At 34.6% G+C, this 11,614-nt stretch overlaps 1 protein-coding gene across 1 annotated transcript; it reads left to right on the plus strand.

Moving 5' to 3' along the window:
• Positions 1–1,795: 1,795 nt before the first annotated feature.
• LOC122592761 lies at positions 1,796–7,888 on the plus strand. The gene is made up of 4 exons (XM_043765059.1): positions 1,796–2,058; positions 5,317–5,675; positions 6,604–6,926; positions 7,318–7,888. Exons 1-4 carry the CDS (start codon positions 1,953–1,955, stop codon positions 7,430–7,432), a joined length of 903 nt encoding a protein of 300 aa, XP_043620994.1. The 5' UTR covers positions 1,796–1,952; the 3' UTR covers positions 7,433–7,888.
• The last annotated feature ends 3,726 nt before the right edge of the window (positions 7,889–11,614 follow it).

The following is an 11,614-nucleotide window of genomic DNA, read 5'->3' on the forward strand; positions in this document are numbered from 1 at the left end:
TTTAGGTCTCAAATTCAAGTCGTATATTAGGCATATTAGGGTTGGATATAAGTATTTAATTTCCAGTTATGGTGTTATGACTTATGAGTGGTTTTTACTTCTAAATCTCTAAATAGTATAATAAGAGTTCATAAGGTTGGGGATCTATTCTATAATGAACTTTTCTAACACAAACTCAATCAAGACAACATATGTCGGATCTGACGTCAATTGCGAATAATTCACAATTAAGATAAAAAGAAGATCATATTAACCAGATATAAAATCATGACTCTAACAATTAGGGGTGAGCTTGAATCGGTTTTGGTCGATTTTGGCCTAAAACCGAAACCCAAACTGAAACATTCAGTTTTTGAAAGCCAGAAACCATTGGATCAGTTTTTGTTCGGTTTGGTTTCTCTATTTCGCAGTTCGGTGTATGTTGGATTTTGGTTTCGTTTTGATTTTTTCTTTAGTCATTTTTCTTTTTATTTTTTTTCCATGAAAATTCAAAGGATATATGTGTCAACTAAGACTTAAAAAAAAGCAATGCACATAGCACTAAAAAGGTTTTTTAATTGGTGAAAAGAGCTACAAGCTCTATGCAGTGCAATTTGTAGCATAAACACTATGAATAGATAATAGCCACATCTATTGTATGTTTTATTATTATTATGTTAGAACAAGACCTTGTTTCATATATAAATATGTTTATTTAGAATCTTGTGACATTATATATATATACTAAAAAATAAAGTTGGAATGTGAAGGGAGTTACTGTAGCTAAAAGTACTCCCCTAGCATAAGGTACAAGCCTTTAAAGCATCTAATATAATTAATGAACTTAACGACGGTTAGGTAACAGACTTAACGACTGTTTAGGTGACGGACTTAACGACCCTTATTTTCTTTTTTTATTGTAGCTAAAAGCACTCCCCCTTTAGCATAAGGTACAAGCCTTTAAAGCATCCAACATAATTAACGGACTTAATGACGGTTAGGAAATAGACCTAACGACTGTTAGGTGACGGACTTAACGACCCTTATTTTCTTTTTTTTTTACTACATAACTTTTACTTTTTAAACTTTCCACCAATTTTTTTTTTTTTACATTTCCCCTTTTACCTTTCGTCACATAGCTATTTCTTTTTAAACTTTCAACATACAAACTTTGTTTTTAGGTATAAAGTTTATTAACTTTTGTACTTTTTTTCATATAACTTTGTTTTTAAACTTTGCTCTGAAAGTTTTCTTTTATTTTCTTTTACGATATAACTTTTGATTTCTAAATTTTATTACCAAAGTTTCATTTTCTTTACTTTGAACAACAACTTTTATTTTCTTAACTTTTGTCACGTAAATTTTGTTTTTCGGCTTAATGTTTTTGTAACTTTTATCACCAGAGTTATGTTTTTCTACAGGGGCAACACCCGGGTAGAAATACTAGTTATAAACAAACATAAAGTGTTGCAACAACTTCGTATAGAAAACAAAATTCTTATCTTTTAATATCATAAACTGACGACCATACCTCTATAAATATAGTGCTACAAAACTACAAAATATCCAATAAATCAAAGTATACATGGTTTTGGTTTGGTTCGGTTTTATCGGTCGGTTTTTGCGATACCTAAACCGATCCGTTCGGTTTTAAAAAACTAATGAGTTTGGTTTGGTTTTCGGTTTGGTTGGTTCGGTTTTATATATATATATTTTTTCCATTTTTCGGTTCAGTTTTTCTCCCAGCCACTAACAATTGAGGATCTAAAATTCTAAAACTTAATAAAAGAAGTTGGTCTTGTAATAAAAAATTTTTTGATGAGAAAATATTTTTATAGTTTCTTTCGCACACACCCAGTGAGACTTCCACACAACAAAGACTTTAATTAATGAAACCCTAAATTTTTATCATCGAAAATGAGATATTTTTCTTCATAAATTAACGCTTGAAAATAATCAGTATCAAATCAAATATGGATTTAATTTCACGAAAAAGGAGAAGAATTATAAAGTTGGATTCGTATGGAGTATTATTTCTTCTGTTACAGATCGTTTCTTTTTTAAATCCTTTTGCAGCTGGTACTTACTTCTTACTTATTTCATTATGTATATATAGATATACATATATGTCATCATTTTGATTGTTGGGTTTTGTTTATATATATATTTTTTGTATTATGGTTATGTAGTAAGCTGATGAGCTCCCTTAGTTAGTTAAGCGAAATACCCCGTTAGCTAGCGATGAATACGGGCCGGTTTGAGCCAGTTTTCAGCTCCATCAGTCCCTCTTTTTCAAAAAAAAGTTCTGTTAGGAAGGGAATTACGAGTAATACATACACATCCATAAGTATTTTTACGAGGAGTATAGTATGGGAGTATCGTATTTACAGTGTAGGATGTCGTTGAAAACATGAATTACGTGTATGCTTGAAAGCTCTATATAGTTGTTTATGTAGATATCTAGTTTGTACGTTTATATGTGATGCTTACCTTCGACATCTTGTCCAACATTCATTATTTGCTTCACCTTCTCGCTAACCCACTACCGAGGTGGCATAGTGGTCAATCATCTGGATGTTCTCATAAGTGGTCTGAGGTTCAAACCTTCCTAGGTGACATCATAGGGGTGGCTAAACGGTCACAGGGATACCCTGGTTAGGGCGCGTACATCTGAGTCAAAAACTCGCTCTCCTTAGGAAATTCTCATTTTACATGCTTATCTTCTTGCTACTTCCTTGTTTGCTTTTTTCATTGAAACTTGGCAATACAAATGGTTTTTTAAATCTCCACTCAATGTCAAACATCTCAATTTTCTCCCATATTCCCAATTTGTTACACCTTTATGTGTATATGTCCATGATCTCTTCATTTCACTTGTTGTAACTCTTTATACCAAGTCTTTGTATCGCCATATGACATAGAGATTTCCTCGTTAGTGATTCTAATTGACCATCGAACAAAACCATATGAAGCCCAACCCTGTATCTGTATGCCAGCCTTATAACACTTAAAAACTGTGAATTGTCATTAAAAAAGTATGTAGGAAGAAACTAAAGAGGATACTTGACATCATCATGCGGTGTTTTACTCTTTTGTCAAAGTATTTCGGGACGCTGTGACATTCATCATGATTTAAGCAGATAAAGGCCTTTCCTTCTCTAATTTATCTATCTATATGAAAATTTTCTACTAAAGAAATTTCTAGCTCTTCATCTGCTTTAGAACGACCCTTGTAAAGTATACCATTAACAATTCAATTAACTCCTTAGTGACGCGTCAAGTTCTCTGACTCATACCCTTCCTTATACAATGAATGAAGGTTAATATTCGTGTATCAAGACCTTTTGGTTAAAGGTGTGATTAACATAATTAGTCTTTTATCTCGTGCAAAATGAATTTAGCTTCTCATCTGCATGTATAGAATATGACTCTTGTATGTTTCTTTTGGACCTTCTACGTATTGGTGGTTATCAGTGTTGACATATGCCAAGATTCTGCTCCAGTGGACTTGTTTTTTGAACTCTCTCGCAGGCATTTTTAATGTTAGTATTTTTGAGTAGTTTCATGTGAATCAGGTTCTGACGTTATAAATTGTGATAGTTTCAACCTAATGTTTTAGCTCCCCTGGTGCCTTTTCTACTTCTATTTGACAGAAAAGTTTTATTTCTTCATGGATCATCTAGTAGTACTATGCCGTTCAAGGGTCTCTTTACTCCATAATGTCCATTTATCTTATGTATCTTTGAATCACTCTAGACCCTTGTGCTTTCAGAGTCTTGGCTTGCTGAACTCCATATATATGAATGTGGAAGCAAATGTATATTTGTAAATGCCGCTAAATATAAGATTCGTACATACTAGAGAAGAAACATATAAGTGACCGAGAAATCTTTAGCACAAGTTACAGCTTGTTATGATGTTTTTCCCTATGTCAATTCATCACAAGCTTTTCTTTCCTGAAAAGTCAAGTTGTGTGTCGTGCCATTTGGTAGCTCTTCTAATAGTGACATTTCTCTAAAGTCACAGCTAAGCAGTGAGTGTCTGTACCATTGGCATTGCAGTATTGGTATTACACCATTTGATACCTATATGAAACTCTCGGTGCACAGATGTAGTATATATGGGAAAAATGGCATGTGTTGGTAGTACAATTTTCATCCTATCACCCTGGTACCTACTTTCTAAAAGAACACTGGAAACTGAGGTACATTTTAGTGACAAGAGTTATCCTTTTAGTTTTATGCAAACTTATTAAGTTCCATGAATGGGATGTTAGGTATATCTCATGCATTTGACTTATAATAATTCCAGCATATTGATGTTCTTGAAAGAGGAGCTGATGCACAATGGTTTTAGGAGAAGTCTGTTTGGCAACTCGCCCTGGCTCTAGGAGAAATTTATATGGCAACCTGCTGGAGCCATTGTAAAACTTGGTCATCACCCAATTCAACCCAGAGAACCATAGTTTTACACAGATTGACCAGAATTCTAGGGATCCGGTTGACATTCCTAGGCCTAGCAGTGAGCTTATATCTTTGTGTAGTTGTACTAGTCAGTTATTTGCTAGATATAATTTTCTCCTTGATAGCATTCTTTTACTATTTAGCCAAAAACATAGTGCCCAAGTTTATATCTCGCAGTTGTGACCCATTTTTCTAATAAATGGGTTGATTCACATCATGTTAGATCTCTAACCAGCCTAGATGGTGAAATTAGAAGAGTAGCTTAAAATCAAACATGTCAAATGGGTAGAAAAGTCGCTCCAGCATAAAACCCCCTAAATCGTTCTATTCCATTGAAAAGGTTATGGGATATTATTGAATATAATTGTTGAGCCATATGTAACAGTTTAATTAATTATTCCCTACATCCCAAGTAATTATCCTAGACAAAAACAAACATTTCAAATAGAATAAATATTATTGGCATTATCAGTGTTACCCTTTTTCCAATTATTAAATGCTTTCTTTGAGTTTTTTGATGGTAATTTTAGTTAGGGATTATATAAGAAACTTAATCAAGTATTACCTATTTTTTAGAAGTGGATATATTTTGCAGCAAAATGAAATAGTGAGGTTGACAATAGTTTTGGGATGGAGGGAAGGAAAAGGCGTTTTGGGTCAACCAATCTGATTCGTACCTAAAGTTAACCCACTTGATCTGAACCTGTTTAACTTGTTACCGAACATTTCCAAACCCCGTCCCAATTTTGTTTTGTTGAGCTGTTGTGTACCTTATTGATTGATTGGTTTAAACATATTATGCTAGTCGGTTCTTGGTGTAAGTCATACTAGACTATACTAGAAGTATTTATTAACCGGCTCTTTGTTGGTGCAGCGAAATCTGGTGGAGTTTGTGTTTCTCCTGGTGGCCGGTTTCCCCCTTATTCTATCAATGGGAAACCTCCAAGAAGAGTTAGCAAGGGGCCCAACGATTTGACTCTTTGTAGGTTGTTCCGCAAAAAGACATGTTGTGATGTCACCCAGACTCATCCTGCTTTATTGGCAATTAGAAGATTGGCTTCAACTGGAGAGGCCAGTGATGAATGCTTACATTTATGGGAGCTTCTAGAATGTTCTATTTGTGATCCACAAGTTGGCATACAATCAGGCTCTCCAATCATATGTGCCTCTCTTTGTGATAGGATTTATGATGCTTGCTCTAATGCCTACTTCGCTATGGATGCAAAGAACCAGGTTTGCAATATCAGATACCATACATATGCTCCTACTTAGGCAATTTCAGCTTTTGGTTACTTTTTACCTCTGAGTTGTTGAATGGGTTAATCTAAAAAGAAAATAAATTGGTTACATGGAAAATTGTTGAATGTGTCGGTGAGAGTCAAAATGATCACAAGTCACCTTAAATATATTTAAAATGCTTAAAAATTCTTAAATTTATTTAAATCATTGTGATAGCAGTCTTTTAATCAGATTTAAAAGGGAATGTTGCACAAAAAGGTAATGGCATTGTTAGATTTCCATCTGGGAAAGTAAAGTTTGTTTGCACCCGCAAAAGAGATTGAACTTTCAAAAAGTTTTCATGTAGGGTCATCTTGTAAATTAATCAGTTCCAAATAGTCACATGGTCAATTTACTAAGATACATCGTCATTTTGACCGGGTCAGCTTCCCTTTCATCTAATCTGAAAGTTTTAAGCCTTGAAATTTCTCAAAAACTTATTCCCCCATAGAAAATTTTTTGACCAAAGTTTGTTACCTTGTATAGCAATTACCCTATTTAAAGCATCAGTTATCGGAATTTTAAGAAAAGAAACAACAAAATAAGGGTTGCAGCCTTGCAGGTTTGATAAATTCAATCTGACATGTTTTAAACAGTTTACTCATTTTGATTAGTATCCAATCCGCTCTACCTGCCCATTTAAGCACACTATTTAGAAGTGTGAACATAGAAACTAGTTTCCATTAGTAGAAGATGTTGATAGCTTCCTGACGTAGATTAGATAAATTTGATAATTTGCAAATGTGCTAAGACTACCTTTTTGTTCCAATAGAGTACATGACATGTGCTTGTGGAAATCTTTATATTGAGTACTTATTTTAACCTTACCTAAAGTTGTGCCAAACTTTGGTTGCTCATATTAATAGATCATATGATATGGTAGGTGCTTGCTCCTTGTGGAATCAGTGACACTGTTTGTGGTAGAGCCTCTGAATGGGTCTCAAATGGCACAGAGCTATGTAAAGCATCTGGCTTTTCTGTGAAGCTATCTACTGATTTTAAAGAAACATTTTGCTATGGTGGTAAAGCTAGTCTAGATTCTGTGGTGGATTCATGGAGGACTACACATTCTGGTGTTCCACGCAATGTTGAGAGTTCAGGATTTCTTATTGATTTTCAGCAGTGGGTGAGGGAAATGTCAATTAATGAGCAAGTGTCGTGGGCTGTTGGGGGATTGGTTCTTACAGCAGGGCTTCTCTTTGTAAGGTTCGAATTTCTGCTATTATCTGTAAGATCTGAATTAGAAATAGATAATCTTGCTGGTCATCTAATACCCTCTCAAAGATTTTCTCTCGAAAGTCCAATGGTCAAGCTAAACGCCTTAGCTAAAAAGGAAACAGATTGAATGGGTCAAATGTTATTTAAAGTGTATTCAAATAGATTACCTCCAAACCTGCCTTAATAATAATAAAGTAAAAAGTTTGACTGTTGCTGTTATGTTAGAACTGTAATTTTTGATAAAACAATGTTTATAATTGGATAAAAGGAAGCTTCTTTGGACTTTGGTTAGGCCTGTCCTAACTCGTTTTGACCCATTACCAACCCACAGGTAAAAAAGATATATAATTAGCTATACTCTCCCTTTAAATGCATGCAGCAAAAGGAAGAGCCATAATAAGCGGCAACGAGAAGTAGCAATACAACGTACTGCAAGGAAGCTAGGAGGAAAAATGAGCCCAAAGTATCCTGCTAGTCAAGCAAATAGAAAATGAAACTCGACACATTGTAGATGAAGATTTGATATACCCCTTAGTAATGCTAGTTTTGTATTATCAGTAGGAGCACAAGTTCAGATCTTATAATTATGGTCGTCTCAGTTTGTCCAAAGTATCCTTCTATTTGAGATCGGATACAAACTCTTTGAAACGTAGATTTTGAGAATCTATTGGGTTTTTATATTTGTATGGTATGTCTGAGTTTTAGGTTTCCTTAAAGCTCTTCCATATTGTGGCAAATTGCACTCAGATCTCATTTTTTTCATTTTCCAGAATGATTTTTGTGGCAGTTTGATAGAGATCATCAAGTTATCATGGCAACCCTGAAATGGCTATGCTGTTTTGAGGTTGTCAGGTTGTGCATTTAAGTTTGCTTTCTGAACTTATCTTCATAATATTGATACATTTATGTATAGATTATATATGATGTTTGCAAATTGCACTGTTGTGGTCTTTTGTTTCTTTTATTTTTCTTTCGAGTACTTTCAACCTTTTCCAGATCAAAACCTTGATGTATTAAACATAAATCAACACATGCATTGATCTTCATAACCATTTAACAAATAAAAACAAGAGAAATTATCACAAATCGTCCCCGTGGTTTGCTCGATTCGCATTTTCATCCCTGTGCTTTTTTTTTTTTTTTATCATTAGGTGTCCCTGTACTTTTCATTTTCATTGTCAATCGTCCCTAAGCTAATAGCTATTAGTTTTGCTCCGTTAATCCCCTATTGCACATGAGGGTATAATAGTCAAGTTCGTAACCACAAAGACTATTAGTAATGAAAATATTGGATTAAAAAAAAATCTTTGGATTCCTTCTCCCACACAACTCCGACCACCACTTCTGACCGGCCGGCCACCACCTGCCACCGTCGGAAAAGTTCACCGAGAACCACCACCCCACTATGGTTACCAAAACCGAAGAGAAAAACATAATAATCGAGCATGGTCAGATCTATAATGACCTGCATTGAAGCTTGAACGTCTCTTCTTCTTTCTAAACCGTCGTGAGGTGATGGTAGTTCGGTGGTGCGTGTTGCGAGAGAGAGAGAGAGAGAGAGAGAGAGAGATAGAAAAAAAAAGATTAGGGTTTTTAGAGAGAGGGACGAAATGGGTTTGTTTAGAAGATCGATACTTACGTTTCATACTTTACTCGGATGTTATGGAGTCATGTAGTGGTGGCTGGAAAACGAAACAACAACAACAGCGGCGGTAGAGTGGCGGAGCAGCAGCAACGACGACGGTTCTGTGGTTGTGTTTAAAGATGAAACCCTAATTGTTGTTGGGGATGATAGATGATAGCCGGAGTTTTTTATGGTCAAAAAGAGTGGCGGCAGGAGGCTGTGAGGGTGGCCAGAAGTTTGGGTAGTGGTGGCTGGAAGATGTTTTATCACAAATAGTCCCTATGGTTACAAACTGGACTTTGCACATGAGGGGTTTAACGGATGAAAACTAACGGTTGTTAGTGGCAGAGACGACTAGCAATAAAAATTAAAAGTATAGGGACACCTAATGATAAAAAAAAAGCACAAGGATGAAAATGCGAATCGAGCAAACCACAAGACTATTTGTGACAATTTCTCTAAAAACAATGAGGTTTTTCTAGTTCATGTTGTCCATGGAGGGTGAGTCTTTGACTTAGATGTATGTGACTTATCAGGGTATCCCGCTTTCTATACCCTTTCATGGCCTGTTTCATGAAGTTAAAAACCGGGAATTCTAACATTAGGTCACCTTGGTTGTGGTTAGCCATGTAACATATAAGTTCATATATAATCTCAAACCCTTAAATGAACTATATATTCGACACCTTCCTTATACAGTTGTGATTCAAAATTACATTTCCTTGCTATTGTCTGCAGAATTAACTTTCTACTGCAAATGATACATAAACGTCTAATTTATCGAAATGTACTATGATAGCAGGTTTTACGACGTGTATTTATGTTGTTTGATAGGCGGTTATCAAAATTTATCATAGTCATTATCACAAGAGTGGAAATTAAAGACGAAACTTATAAATAGATTGTCCGGGTATGTTGTTATTCTTATTTCCATCTTGAAGGCTTTCTTTTGTCTTTATTAGCGATTGTTTGTTGTCTAACCAGTCCCTATTTCGCAATGAACTTTGGAGAAAACCAATATTTAACTTCCACCTATTGCGAACCTAGGTTAGTTTTCCTCTCCAGATTTCAGGGTGATATAGTTTCTCATCGAAATATCCAGATGTTTAAATTGGGGATCTATACTACGAAAGACTCTTTAGCGCGGATCTGGTTAAGACAACGTATATTAGACTCCCGATATTTGTGAGTAGTTCAAACCATTTTTATATATAAAAGAAACGTAAGCATCACCCAATGCATTTTTCACGGGTTTTGGGTCCTAATACCTTGATAGTGTATAGGAAGGTTGAGATGTAAACAGTTTTACCACTATTGAGGTAGAGAGTCTGTTCCGAGGTTCTATCTAAATGATTATAAAGTACCTTCGACCTTTGCATGGGGTGAGGAATGTACCCTTTATCTCTATCTCTAGAAACAAGGGTGTTAACCATTTGATCCCATGCTATTTCACAAAAAGAAAAAAAAACCTTTTATCACAAATTTATTAAAACATAAATACTAATAAGTTATCAAAACAAAATATCAACATATGCAAAACACAAAACACAATAAGAAAATAGGTTCATATTGTTTACCCAAAATAATAGGTTTGTTCATATTCGTTCATTACGTTCGCCAACTAATCTATATTACTATATAAAAATTATAACCATGGGTTGAAAGTTTAGAAAATGTGAGACATGCGAATTAACCAAATTACCCTTAATGAATTAATTACCACCAACCATTAATATTAAATTACACCATTAGTATTCACTTATATTATAAAATATCTCTACTACCCCTTTATATTATAAAACATTTTGACATCAATTACTTACACCATTTGACACGGTCACCACCATCACCATCCATCGCTTCCATCACACCACCATCATCGTCGCAGATACCATGCTCGTATAAACGTATAGCTAAATGCATCATGATTCACATTCAACTTTATAGAGCATTCATCTTTTAAAAATAATTCTCCAACATTATTAATCATGATTTTAATATTAGAAACTCAACTATTTAGTTAATTTAAAAGAGTCAATACACTATTATTCCCAAATCTTCTCCAAAATACAAAACTATATGTTTTATTTGTAGCTTAAAACTTTTATTTTATATAGACTACAACTAAATATGATTAATTTTAGAGAAATTATCGCAAATCGTCCTTGTGGTTTGCTCGATTTGCATTTTTATCCATGTGTTTTTTTTCATTAGGTGTCCCTATATTTTTCATTTTTATTGACATTCGTCCCTGGCCACTAACAGTAGTTAGGTTTCATTCGTTAACCTCCTCATGTGCGGGCATTTTCGTCCAGTTTGTAACCACAAAGACCATTTGCGATAATATATCTTTGAGGTTTACACACTTCATCATCTTCCCCCACAATTTCGACCACCATCCCTGACTGTCCGGTCACTGCCTGCCACCCCAGGAAAAGTCCTCGAAAGCCGAGAACCACCACCAATGTAATTAACAAATAAAATCATATAAAAATTAACATAAGCCAATATAATTGGCTACTTATTGGTAAGGTTTTTGAATTTGTGATTTATCATCAGGGTTCGTTTCCCACTTAGTACATTTATAGAAGTGGATTATTAGGGGGAGGGTTTCGAAAGTACTGGCATGCATTTGTGTAATTTAGGTCGTAAGAATAGATTAATTTGTCGTTCAAAAAGAAAAGTTATACAAATAAACATAAATGAATGAACGTTTTTACGAACATAAATGTTCATATAACTAGACAAACAGATTAGTTTGTTCATCTTTTTTCAAATGTTCAGTCGGTATAATGGTGAAACCTTACATGCACCCTAGACAACGAGACGTTGACCATGAGCCGTTACAAGTATTCAGAAGGAAAAACTCCAAGATTTTGTCATCCCTAAGATCGAACTCAAGACATTGGGTAAACCAGGAATACCAAACTCAGATTAGTTTGTTCATATTCATTCAATTAACTAAATGAATAAACATAAACGTATTTCTCATCAAACACTTCATAAACAATTCATCAAACGTTCAATACGTTTACAACCCTAATTATATATA

The sequence above is a fragment of the Erigeron canadensis genome, chromosome 3 (assembly GCF_010389155.1).
Source record: "Erigeron canadensis isolate Cc75 chromosome 3, C_canadensis_v1, whole genome shotgun sequence".
NCBI classification, from domain to species: Eukaryota; Viridiplantae; Streptophyta; class Magnoliopsida; order Asterales; family Asteraceae; genus Erigeron; species Erigeron canadensis.